The 14257-nt window shown below is 34.4% G+C and overlaps 1 protein-coding gene across 1 annotated transcript in view; it reads right to left on the bottom strand.

The window, feature by feature from the left end:
* Positions 1–8811, bottom strand: part of mast3a (microtubule associated serine/threonine kinase 3a) — a 51907-nt gene extending 43096 nt beyond the window's left edge. The window contains 4 exon segments of the mRNA XM_028472434.1: positions 73–145; positions 1865–1953; positions 5987–6018; positions 8667–8811. Coding sequence (XP_028328235.1) covers positions 73–145; positions 1865–1953; positions 5987–6018; positions 8667–8705 — 233 coding nt within the window. The 5' untranslated portion in view covers positions 8706–8811.
* Between the last annotated feature and the right edge of the window lie 5446 nt (positions 8812–14257).

The following is a 14257-nucleotide window of genomic DNA, read 5'->3' as shown; positions in this document are numbered from 1 at the left end:
ATTTTTAGACTTTTAACACTGATATGAAGCTGGTTTAATCACAAAAAGGAGCATGTCTGAATTATTTCTTACCTGCGAGCGAACTGGAAGTTGGCTGAGGTGCTGGCAGAAACATTTCTGGGACTTTCTGATGGACTGCTGCCAGCTGAGAGATTCCAAAAAACAGGACAGTCGAGATTAGATCATTAAAAATCAGATAGTTTAACCAGTGCATTATTGTCTAATTTCATTTAATTTCACAGCTTTTCCTGATAGGTTTGAAAACAAAGAACAACTCCAACAGTTGATCACATTAACAAACCCTCAGCTCCAGCTAAACCCATCATTTAACCACCTTTGTTAGCTTAGCTGCTAATGTATGAACTAACTAACGTTCAGAAAGGTGAGAACAAAGACAGAATCAATCCATTTCTATTCAAATAGATGCTGATTTAGCTCTCAGTTTCAATTCTCTGAGAGCTTCACAGATAAATAGCAACCCCCACTTACACCCACCACCCTCTATTCACACTTTTCACACTGACAGAAAAAGCCATTGTCTTTCCATTGGCGTGCACTGTTAAAACAGCAATAAGGACTTTAATAAAGCATCACAAGTACCTGGACATGAGGGCGGCTAGTGCTTTGTTTGCACAAGGACAAATTAGCAATTAGCATGTACGCTAACACAAGACTGGTGGTAATAAAGCACTTGAATCCAGGGTTGGGATCAATTAATCTGGTTGAATGCAAAAAATTAGCCTACATATTTTTTTTTTTGCATTTCAGCACTTTTTTCATCCTTTGAAAATATTTAAGTAAACATAACTTTTTTTTATTAAAATGTTTTTTTTATTTAATAATAAAGACACAAATCTAACTCTATAAACTTTTACTGAGTCTGAAATAAATAACCCCATAAAACTTAACCTTCCTGTATCAGCTGTAAAATACACAAAAAAATAATATCGAACATCCAATTTGTTTTTCATCTATTATTTACCTTGTGAGGCTTCCTAATCAATGAAAAATATTGGTATTAATATTTTTGGTGTAGGTGTCAGTATACCCCTAGATTTAAGGTAAAATAATTCACGAGCGAACTGACAGGTAAACTTGATCTGGAACATATTTTAATAATTTTTAACTATCATTAGACAATAAGGTTACAAAACCCTCAAAAATGCGATAATTTCCCCATAAAAAAAATAATAACAGAAACGAGGTGCATTACAATAGGGTCCAACGCACCGTTGTGCTCGGGCCCGAATTACAAATATTTTCCCCCTGAAAGTCAATTACAATTAAGTTCTCAATTACAAATTACAACTAATCACAATTACTGAGCCTGAAATAGATAACCCCATTAAACGTGACCTTCCTCTTGTGTTAGCTTTTGTTAGCATCTCTTGTGAAAATGGGTCCACGTCTTATATCAGCTAAAAAATTATCCATCATCCAATTTGTTTCTCATCTTTTGATTACCTTGTAAAGCTTCCTAATCAGTTAAAATATTGGTTTTATTATTTTTGGTCTGTCAGTGTACCCCTAGATGTAAGTTATTTTTAAGTGGTAAAATGATCCTGAAGAGAACTGACAGGTCAACTTGATATGAAACATATTTTCATTAATTGTTACCTATAAAATGTATGTACAAGCCATAGAACTGTAACATGGTTCCCCAGGTTTGCGTTTGATTCAATTGTGATTGACAGTTTTTTTTAATAGAATTTCCATGTCAATTATAATGACATAATTGTAATCAATTATCCAATTCTAATGATCAATGACCCCAACCCTGCTTGAATGTGACCTGTCAGTTGCACACATGATGCTAACGACACATGCCTCTGTGTAAACAGACTTAAAGCAGCAGCACAGGTACCTGTGGCGAGTGGGAGTGGAGAAAGCGGTCGTGACAGTGTGGGGGAGGGGGTTCCAACCCCCAGACTCCTTCTCTTGTTGTTACGGCTACTGTGAGAGGAAGCAAACACAAACGGTTGCTCATCATCATACAAACATGGACGTGTGCACACACGCTGGAGCACGTTGCTCATCTGTTTATTATCAGAGCAGGAAGTTAAAGAGAAACATACAAAATTAAGAAGAAAAAACAATGCAAAAAGATAACAAAAACAACACAAGTAATTTAAAAAGTCATTTTAAAATTAAAACACCAGTCACAATCCTAAAAAAACAAAACTGTATTTGAATCAAAACTTTCATTTCTAATAAAAATGTCCCTGGGTTCGCCAGAAATTTGTGAAATTAAAATTAAGTTATGACCAAAAACGACCGTGACACAGAGTCATTTGACTCACCTGCAAAGCTTTGTGTGTGCGCACCACAAATGTATGTGTGCGCCCGCACACGCAGAGTGTCTGTGTGCGCACACGCAGAGTGTTCGTGTGTGCGCCCGCACACGCAGAGTGTTCATGTGTGCGCACACGCAAGAGTGTTCATGTGTGCGCACACGCAAGAGTGATTGTGTGTTTGAGTCAGTGTTATATTGTGTGCACGGCTGCACGCACGAGTGTTTGTGTGCGCGCGCCAGTGTTTGTATGTGACTTGCATGCTGCGTGTTTGTGCGTGAGACACTTATTTCAGTTTAATCAGCTTAAGCACAGTTTAGATGTGCTTTATAGATAATCTGTTGTAAAAAAAATTGATTCATTGATCGATTAATTGATTATGAAAATAGTCGTTAGTTGCAGCTCTAATTTACACAATTAATCATGTTTTCTCAGCAATTTATACTTTACCCCACAAGCCGATTTGGATGTCTCAACGGACCGGATTTGGCCCCCGGACCTTGAGTTTGACACATCTACATGGTCACTTAGTTTTTTCCCTCTTTAGGTGAGCTAAATAAAATAATTGGGGGCCCTGAGATGGAAACCTGGCATGACATTTCTAGGTCGGCACTGAGGCACATTTGCAGACTAAACTAAAGCTAAAAAAATTTGGGGGAAAAAAAGAAGAAAAAAAACGAGACATAGAGAAGATGCAGAAATACCAGAAAGGAGCTGGGACAAAGTCTGAGACACTGGGAGTGTTTATCAGATCAGTGTTAAAGAAAAAAAGCTTCTCTACATCACACCCTGGTCACGTGGCACGTGTATCAATAGCCAGCTGTGATAAGACAAGACTAGCAATATCTGAGGCTAACAATGGAGGCTTGTGAGATGAAATATAGGCCAGTGGCACTTGGATGGGTCACATTTAGTTAATCAATGTGTTGACTGGAAAACAGCATTTGATATCTGGGGAAGAATTGGATCATTTGTCAGCACTGTTGGAAAATCTTCTGATATTGCATTATAATTAATTAAACTACCCTCACATATATTGATATAAAAAACAGCATCGATGGATGTTTGCAGCAGACACAATGCTGCCAGCACACAAACACACGCAGATTGCTATAATGCTACAATGGCAACGTTTCAAAAACCAGGGCGGATATGAGCCATACATACAGTGCAGAATAAACGCCTTCGTGGCCCAAAAAAAAAAAGGGAAAAAAAGTGGTATAAATTTGGGCAACAGGGCGTCACCAAAAATGCGTGTCTTTAATCGATTATGAGGCTAAACGACATGATTTCAGGTCCCTGAACGCCTCATCAACCGATGGAAAAGCACATCTGTCGGTCATGAAGGACAAACTAACACACTGAAATAAATCAATAAAAAAACGGAGCACAAGCTGTAAATAATAATAACACCATGTATGGTATGGTTATAAGTTTTCTGTTTTTTTTGTTATTTACCCCTTCGTCCTTTTCATCATGGCCCCGGTCACAAAGCTCGTCTTATAGCTCGGTAGAACCGTCCAATAGTAGTTCGGGTCCGACATGACTGCAGTGAGACGCGTTTGAGTCCCGGTAATGATCGTTGTTGTTGTTGTTAAAGCGGGAGAATCATTGTAAATAGTCCGCCCGGGATGTGATGCTAGCAGCGGGGTTAGACCAGAATGCTGCGTCCCCTGAACCCGGTGCAGGGCAGCTCCTCTCCCGGGTACTCCACGATGGCCTCGGCCATGGTCAGGTTTTACCGGCCCCGGTGACAAGAGCTGCTAAAAGAAGAAGCAGCAGCACGGCGGAAAGCCCCGGTACACCGTCATTGTTCGTCTTTATCTCGGTGGAAATATTGAGTAATCTAAAGTTTTTAGTTACAGCTGCTAGTGCCGTACTGCGCATGCGCGTCAGATAGGCGGGGCTAACACCGTGTGTTCAGGTCTCGTTGGAAAAACTGGATTCACAACCATAACCAGTGTAAACTAAGCCCTACTCATCAGAGCTGAGAGGAAGAGATATTTACATACATTTATGTAGCTGTTAGGCGTTTAGCATTAAGCAATAATCTATTGTTTACAAGATATTTATTTGGGTAACGAGTGTTAATAGTTAAATGTCCAATAGTTTGAAAGTAGCATGGGATTTTATTGAGCTAGGGCCTCGGTATGGCAGATATTAGTGTGGGACAATATGCAGATTTCACGATACGATAAACCAGTTGTTCTTAAACTTTATCTCAGTGTTTCCCCACCTTTTTTGGATCGTGACCCCATTTTTCTAGCGTTAATTTTGGATCATGTTTGTTACATTGTTTTACAAATACAGAGTAGCCAGGATTAGTGACAATTTTTATTTATTTTTTTACTGCCCTTTAGTTTAACTAGATTTATATTAGACAAAGTGAAAGTATAGAAGGCAGTTGCTTAAGATTGTGTGTTGTTTTGATTAAATAATAATAATAATTTCAAAATTTCAAAAATCTATTTACATTTTTCAGAAATTTCAGGCTACCCCACATGGGGTCCCGATCCCAAGGTTGAAAAACTCTGCTTTATCTGTTGCATCTCCCCTTCCAAGAATGATAAAATGGTTGAAAAATGTAACCTTTATTGAAAGAGTAAGAATTGTGACTAATCTACTTCAAAATTCAGAAAAATAACATAAAATGTGCATTAACATATTTTAAAACAGTAGTAGTAAAGTTTAAAAAGTCTATTTTTCATGCTCAAAGTCAATAGTCAATATGGGCATATCACTGTGACAAATGATGAAGGACAATATTTAAAAAAGAAAGAAAAAAGGAGAGAAAAAATTGCTGCGTGAAAAATAACTATGCTTTTATTTGACATTAACTCTGGGTATACTTACTTACTTACTTACTTACTTACTTCCTTTATAACTCTAAGTATGACCTTTTCAACTCAACAGGAATATCATAAATGAAACAAATAAAATAAATGGACCAATTCTTCCTAATTAACTAAAATAAATGAACCAAAATAACCTAAATTAACTTTAACTCTGGACAAACATACATACTCACTCTTGGTATGACCTTTTCAACTGAATATAAATATAAATTCCAAAAAATAATAATAATAATACATGTCGGTCTGAAATTGAAACCAAATCATGTCTTAATCATGACATTCTTCAAAATAAAAGTATGTGTTTTTATTCACTTTTATGTTAATGTACTGAAAACTGTTCCACAACCCACTTTTGGGTCCCCACCCATTATTTACCCAAAGTAAAGTAAGTTTGACACCCCTGTTCTAGCTGAATAGTGTTTTTCAAGGTTTCGAAACTCATGATTTCTCCTTTTCTTGTGATACTGCAAAGTATCAAGTTGATTTTCTGCAAAATGTTTACATCGTCTTTCAATCTACACTTTCTTTTAGACTTTATTTACATTTTCAGAATCAATTTTAACCAAGGACATTCTAGCTTTCCATTAAACATTTGAAGGTTTCTGTAAGAAACACAAACACTATCCTACCATCCAGCTTCACAGGACGGTAGGATCGGTTTTTGGGGGAAACTTGTTTATTTTAAGTTGATGTAAAACCTGTCTCACTCCTAAACTCCTGTGTCAGTTTTAAAGGGTCAAAGATAGCATTCATGTATGATAACAGTGGTGACAGAAAACTGGACATGCTGGTTCAGGAAGACAACAGCATGCAGAGGACAAGTAAAATGGTAATACTTACACATTTCCTCTGCGAGGAAGACTCAGTTCCTTCTGGAATAGGATAGACAAAAAAAAAACAACTAAATTAAGTATGTAATTCATATTTATATATGACTTTTTTGATGAAATAGTGCAGGGGTTCTCAACCAGGGGTACATGTACCCCAAGAGGAACAGGTGCACATTGCATGGGTACTCAAAAACAGTTCATTTCAAAACAAAAGGAAAAAGCTTCTTTTTTTTTTTTACAAATTTACCACAAACTAACCATGCTATTGCTCAATAAAATATTGTCCTTTACTGTAATTTATTAAAAACCCTATTAATTTAGGCTGTAGAGGTAATTTAATTGCTCTCCTGATATTAGAAGACAATAATTAGTTCGCTGTATTTTACAAAGGAGACAGTATTTACTTACTAATAGGCAATCACATGAAATTAGCATTGGTATTTATTTGTTTTAATGCACACTCATCATTTTGGGCCTGTGCTACGAAGCTGGATTTCCTCTTATCGCGCTAACTTCTGGGATTTATTCCGTGCATGGTGTACTACGAAGCTGGATGTACAGTACTTATCCAGCGTCATAGTACAGGCCCTGTGTGTTTTAATAATGTGTTTAAATCACTGGAAAAAAATACAAAATGACCAATATACACAAATGACTCCATAAAACACACAAAATGCTAATGAAATTATACAAAATCAGTGGAAAAAATACACAAAATAACAACAGAAAGCGAGTCTTAGAAACACATAAATTGACAACAAAAACTCTAAAAATGACAGAAAAATACACAAAATGACGGCAAAAACACACACAATAAATAGCAAAAACACACATAATGACACGGAAAACACACAAAATGACAACAAAGTTCTCAAAAATACACAAAAGGACTAAAAAAACACACAAAATGACAACTATATTCACAAAATGTCAACAAAAGTACTGAAAGTAAGGCTGAAACCACCTGTTTTAAGTGAACGTATTTACAGTATCCTGCTTTGTAGTACAGCTGCTCTCTGACAGAGAATGTTTGGTTAGGTGAAGCCTGCTAACGGAGAGAGATATCCCGGATATACTGATCCAGCTTCATAGTAGAGGCCCTGTGTGTTTTAATACAAATAAATAACTGAAAAAAAATACAAACTGATCAACAAACACAGATGACTCCATAAAACACACAAAATGCTAACAAAATTATACAAAATAACTGACTAATAAACAAAATAGCAACAGAAACACAGAAAGTGACTCCTAGAAATGCACAAATTGACAACAAAAATTCTGAAAATGACAGAAAAATACACAAAATGACTCAAAAAACACACATTATAGCAAAAACACAAATAATGAAATGAAAAACACACTAAATGACAAGAATCTCACAAAACACACAAAATGAAATGAAAAACACACTAAATGACAAGAATCTCACAAAACACACAAAATGACAGCTATATACACAAAATGTCAACCAAAGTACTCAAAGTAAGGCTGAAATCACCTGTTTCGAGTGAACGTACTGTATTTATATCCTGCTTCATAGTACAGCGGCTCTCTGATAGAGAATGGTTGGTTAGGTGAAGCCTGCTAATGGAGATAATTTCAGGATCCAGCTTCGTAGTAGGCCCTCGAGTTTATAGATTAAGCTTCATTTGGGAACCATTTTTGAGACACAGGAAGGAGTTTAGGAAAGCTCGCTTATACAGAAATTAAATGAAATAGAGGGGACAAAAATGCAAAGGGGGTACATGACAAACCACTAAATACTGACGCTATTTTATAATTACAAATTTGAAAATGCACAGCTGAAGCGACTGTAGTTTTTACTTTACCAAAGCAGTGTACCGTAAATAACATTAAAGTTTTGCCAGTCAGTTAATGAGAGTCTTTCCATCCAGACTCAACCACTGCTACGGCCTTTAATGACCTTTCTAGTCACGACATGAAAGAAATACAGTATGTTCTATATTTCTTCAGGGGCGACCGTGGCTCAGGTGGTAGTGGGTCGTCTTCTGATCGAGAGGTTGGGGTTGGAGAATAAATGGAAAAAAACACCTAATTTGAAACAAACATTAATCCTTTTTAAAATGAGGGCATTGCACACACAAGTATAAACAGGATATGATAAAACCTCCATCACACTCCATAGTTTTGATCCTTATTTAGTCATAAATATGTCACCCCATGCATGCAGGGGGGAGATAAAGGGAATGTTTTGCCAATCTTCCAGTATTATAGTATCACTTAGTTTTGTGCTCATATTACCATGGCAACCAGAAAAGCAGAAAGAAAGGAGCTTTAAAAGGAAGTGAGTGGACACTAAAGCTACAGTCACACACATTAGTGACATAAATGTCATTGTATGAAATCAATCAGTTTATCAGCGTTTGTTGTTTATTCATTTATTTATTAATTTTTTGTCTATATGAACACATCCTGGTTTTATGAATGCAAACTAGATGAAATAAATAGTTCCACACATGCAGGGATTGGATATAGACACAGCAACATGTTGTTGTTTATGATGGAAAAACAACACATATTATCTGCTGCCTACTATACACCCAGAAGAGAAAAAAAAATATCATCATCATCATCATCATCATCATCATCATCATCATCATCATCATCATCATCATCATTTCATCGTTTGGTTTCTTTAAAAACAATGATGACAGCTTCCATGTTACCTGCAGACCGCGTCGTCTCAGAATATTCGGTTCATCCATCAGTAAAAACAATGAGGATTAATCCGGGAACGATGGATGAATTCCTGCTAAGGCTCACTCTCAGTCCGCCCATGCCGCGCTGCGCTGCCTGCGCTCTGGGAACATCCAGCCCTCTTCCCCGCCTCTGGAGCTCCTCCTGGAGCGGCTGCTCAACTCCCACCGACCGCTGTCTCCTCCTCCTCCTCCTCCTCCTCCTGGTGGAACAAATGGAGGATTCTTCTTTCTTTTTTTCCCATTTTTAATCCCATTCTTAGTGATTAAAATGGAGGTCCATTTTTGCTGGTTAAAAAACAAAACAAACAACAACCAGGAAAAGTTAAAAAAAAACAACAACTCATAATTATAACATATTATGTCAATAGTAAGTCATAATTATGACACACCATCTTGTAATAATGAGATGCCAAGTCATAATTATGAAATACTATCTTGAAATAATGAGATGCTAAGTTATCATTGAGACACTAAGTACTATTATTATAATTATGACATACTATATTGTAATAATGAGTTGCTAAGTCATAATTATGACATGCTACAGTATGTGTAATTATGACATACTAATTCATAATTATGAGATACTATATCATAATTGTGACATGCTATCTTGTGATAATGAAATGCCAAGTCATAATTCTGAAATACTAAATACTACTATTATAATTATGACATACTATATCACAATTATGACATAATATATTATAATAATGAGATGCTAAGTCATAATTATGACATGCTACAGTATATTTAATTATGACATACTAATTCAAAATTATGAAATACTATCTTGTAATAATGAGATGCTAAGTCATAAATATGCGATACTATATTACAATTATGACACTATCTCGTAATAATGGGATGCTAAGTAATAATTCATGTTGGGTGTGGGATACATATGTATGTGTATATACGTATATATGCATATGTGTGTATCCATAAAATGAAGAGTCCGTCCTTAAGACTGCTCTACTGTAAAATGTCTTGAGATAGCATTGGTTATGATTTGGCGCTATACTAATAAAGATTGATTGATTGAATTATGAGATAGTGTATCATAATTATGACATATTATATATTTATGACATACTACATCATAATTATGACATGTTATCTTGCAATAATGAGATGCTGTCATAATTAATACTCTATCATAATTATGACATACTATATTAATTATTACATACTATAATAATTATGACATACCATATTATAATTTTGACATACTATCTTGTAATGATGAGATGCTAAGTCATAGCTATGACATACATATCATATTATGACATATCTCGTAATAATGAGATGTTAAGTCATAATTAATACTCTATCATAATTGTAGCATATTATATCATAATTATGACATACTATCTTGTAATAATGAGATGCTAAGTCATAATTATGACATACATATTCCATATTATCTTGTAATAATGAGTTGCTGAGTCATAATTATGAGATACTAAGTAGGAATATAGGGGCCCCTACAAAATTAGACCGAGGGCCACACATGGGCCCTGGGCCGCTAGTTTCCCACGTCTGTACTGCAGAGACTGTACCCATCAGTCGGGGACTGTGAGATGATTCAGATTTGGGGTAAATTTTTTGATTAATTTTCTCACAATTTTAACATATTTTCAATATTTTACAACAGCTGCAAGGAAATAATTGTTCATATTATTTGCAGCAATGAAAATAAAACAGTGTTCTGTACTACTGCTCCTTGTGAATGATGGCAGGCCCTGATAGAGAGCAGAGAGAAGTTAATCCTGTGTTCACACATCATGTCCCATAATGCTGTCTGTCTGCCTGCTGGGATTACACTTTTACACAGAGAGGATGCTCAACAATAACACGCTGAATAAAAGAGTTGATCCAGAGCTGTCACACAGCGGCACTAGGACCACGTGGTTTTCCTTCAAACAACAGTGTGTCCAGTCCTGTGATGTCCTGTGATGACAGAAAGTCCTTTGATGGAGACCAAAGGCCTGGAAACACTTTCTCCTCATGTGAAAATCAAAAGAATTGTTTTGATGAAACAGCCACAAGTTTTTCTTTAAATTTTTTTAAAATCAGAATTACAAAAGAATTGTTTTGATGAAACAGCCACAAGTTTTTCTTTAAATTTTTTTTAATCAGAATTACAAAAGAATTGTTTTGATGAAACAGCCACAAGTTTTTCTTTAATTTTTTTTTAATCAGAATTACTCATGGACACACTTTAGAACCCAACATGGAAAAACAGTTTGTTCTAATCTTGCTGAATAGCTTCAAAGGTGTACGTTTTTCACGATTACTGTTGTAAATGTGATCTGAGGGCCACATGATCAAAGTCAATGTTAGCATTTAGAATAATCAGCAATCTGAGAATTTACACAGGAAAAAAGGTTTATGCCATTTGTTGTCATCTTGTGGGGTTTTGTGGACATTTGTCTCATTTGCGTTTTTAAATAATTGTTGTGCATTTTTGGAGTCATTTTTATGTATTTTTTTAGTCATTTTTTGTGTGTTTTTTTAATAATTTGTAATTTTGGGGGCATTTTTTGTATTCTTGTAATCGTTTTTGCATAATGTTGCAGTCATGATTCTGTATTTTGTTTTATCATTCCCCCCCCTCAGTTATTTATTTAAAATTGTCTTGTATTTCTTTTTGGAATAATTCTGTGTGTTTTTCTGTCATTCTGGTAATTTTCTTTTGCTTTGTGTTTTTTTGTCGTTTTCTGTTTTTTTTATTTATTTTTTTAATTTTGTGCATTTAGGAGTCATTTTGGATATTTTTTATGTTTTTGTGTAGTTTATATGTTTTTTTTAATTTTTTTTAATGTTTTTAGAGTCATTTTGTGCACTTACAGTACATTGGGGGACGCAGAAAATTACACTGAGGGCCACATGTGTCTTGGTTTATTGCTAGTTGACTCTACCTTCCCACTCAAGATGCGTTTGCACTTCACTATAATTACCACAAGGGGGCGCCACACCACAGTCTAACTCACTATTTATATTCAGCAGTGGAAAAACTCACTCTGTCAATATGTTGGAGACAATTTTCAACGTAAACTGCGGCTTAATCGGCAGAATATATAGGAAAAGAATTACATTATGATCCAACCATCCATTCATTCATCCATCCATCAATACATTCATTCATCCATCTATACATCCATCCTTCCATCCATGTGGTGCCGAATGTAAAAACTTAGTCACTGTTTCACAACCAACATATTTTAAACATTTAGCTCACTTTTCTTTTATTTGAGAAACATTCATGTAAAATAAATATTTATTGCCTCTCATGTTGGTCTTTTCTTTTATTTTGAAATAAACTTTTCTTTTGAAAGGCATGCTGTGAAATTCATGTTGCTGCACAGGAACATTAAAACATAGATTTAGGTTTTAAAAAAATTATATGTGTGTTTTCAACAACTATATTTGAAAAACTAAATTTTGTTGGTTGAATTCTTATAATGAAAAAAAGTGTGGGTCACGATTTAATGACCGTGGCAAAATGTGGGTCCCACGGTGAGACCAGTTTAGAACCTCTGTTCTATATCATTGATAAAAATGTGTACACATGAAAAAGAAATCTAAATGTGAATGTTAAATCTAAATGTAAATGTTAAATCTAAATGTTAAATCTAAATCTAAATATTAAATCCAAATATAAATGTTAAATCTAAATCTAAATGTTAAGTCAGCCACCAAGTGTAAAGCTAAATGTTTAGAAATTTTACAAAGTGGGCTGGTCAGCACCTGTCAATCACGCAGCCCCGCCCACTTCGCATAATTTTTAAGCTTTACACTGGGTGACCAATTTAAAATTTAGATTTAACATTTAGATTTACATGTGACATTTATATTTATATTTATTTTTTAATGTGTACACATTTTTATCAATGAGATAAAACATGTTTACATGAATTTCTCTGTTTTTTTTTTGTTTTGTTTTTTTTTTTTTTGAAGAAAATGAAACAGTGACCGAGTTTTTACATTCCGTACCCCATAAATCTGTGTACAGAATTTAAGATATTGTTGTTGTGATTGAAAGTGACAATTATTTTGTGTATTTATTTCATTCAGGCTGTGAAGCGCTTTGCTTAATTTAAATGATTAGTTTAGCTCTGAGTTGTTGTTTTTCTGCATTACTAAAACTTTACTTAGTATCAGGCGGTTGGATGCTTTGTAATGTCAGTGTAAACAAATACACTCGGCGCCACTGATGCACTTGTTGTTGCGATAATGAAGTGTTATTACATTTCCATTAACTGTGACTGAATAGAATACAATGTGAGCCACTGTGGTGCTTAAATACATCTGAAAAAATAAAGGAACAAAAGAATATGGGAAAGGTGTGGCAGAGATGAGCCGGTCTGATTACGTGTGTGTGTGTGTGTGTGTGTGTGTGTGTGGATGATGTTTCACTTGTTGTCCTTTTAGTTCTGATAGACCAATCATTAAGAAGCATGTGACTCTCATTAATGTCAAAGTTTAAAAGTTCAAACTTGTTGTCTTTGTACTACTGTTGTTGTATATCATGTATTTTTGTTGTTGTTTTTTACATTGTTTTAGAACATTTGAGATAATTAAAACTAAAACATTGTTGTTGTTTTTTTATACTGTTCTTTATTTTTTATTTTTTTTATATACCGGTATTAGGTTTTCTCCCATGATTTATGAGCAGGGATTTGTCGTGTTGGGTGTACGAGCACAAATAGTGAATCTTTTGTCTGATGATTATTGTAATAATAATCATATTCATCATAATAATCAGGTTTTTATTGTCATGCATGTACAGGTACACACTGTACATACTCAAAATGGATTTTCTGCTTTTAGTGTTGTATAGTGCAACTAGTACTACTAGTAAACTAGTAAACTTACTCTTAACATTGTCTACTAGTAAACAAGTTTGTGTTACAAGTAGTATTAATAAAAAAATTCCGAGGAAAACTCAAAGCTCAGTGAGTAGCATAAAGCTCATGTTTCTTTCATTTGAGAGAGAAGTTCATGTAAAACAGCATGTTCTATAATCTATATCATTGTTAAAAATGTGTACATAAAAATAAATCCAAATCTAAATGTTAAATGGAAAGCTAAATGTTAAATGGAAATCTAAATGTTAAACCTAAATCTAAATATGAAATCTAAATATAAATGTTAAATTGGTCACCAAGTGGAGAGCTAAATCTTTGGGAATTATACAAAGTGGGCAGGTCAGCGCCTGTCGATCACAAGATTTAGATTTACATTTTGGTTGAACATTTAGATTTAGATTTACATTTATTTTTCATGTGTACACATTTTCAACAGTTATATAGAATTTGCTGTTTAACATGAATTTCTGTCTCAAATGAAAGAAAAAAAATTACATTTAAATTTATATCAAACATTTATATTTATATTTAACATTTACATTTAGATTTATCTTTAACTTTAACTTTTAGATTTAGATTTAATGTGTACACATTAACAGTGATATAGAACATGCTGTTTTACATGGATTTCTTTCTCAAATGAAAGAAAAATGTATTTAACATTTATATTTATATTTAATATTG

This window comes from Gouania willdenowi, chromosome 17 (assembly GCF_900634775.1).
Source record: "Gouania willdenowi chromosome 17, fGouWil2.1, whole genome shotgun sequence".
NCBI lineage: Eukaryota > Metazoa > Chordata > Actinopteri > Blenniiformes > Gobiesocidae > Gouania > Gouania willdenowi.
The sequence above is the reverse complement of the archived record's forward strand: the minus strand, read 5'-3'. Positions and strand labels throughout refer to the sequence as shown.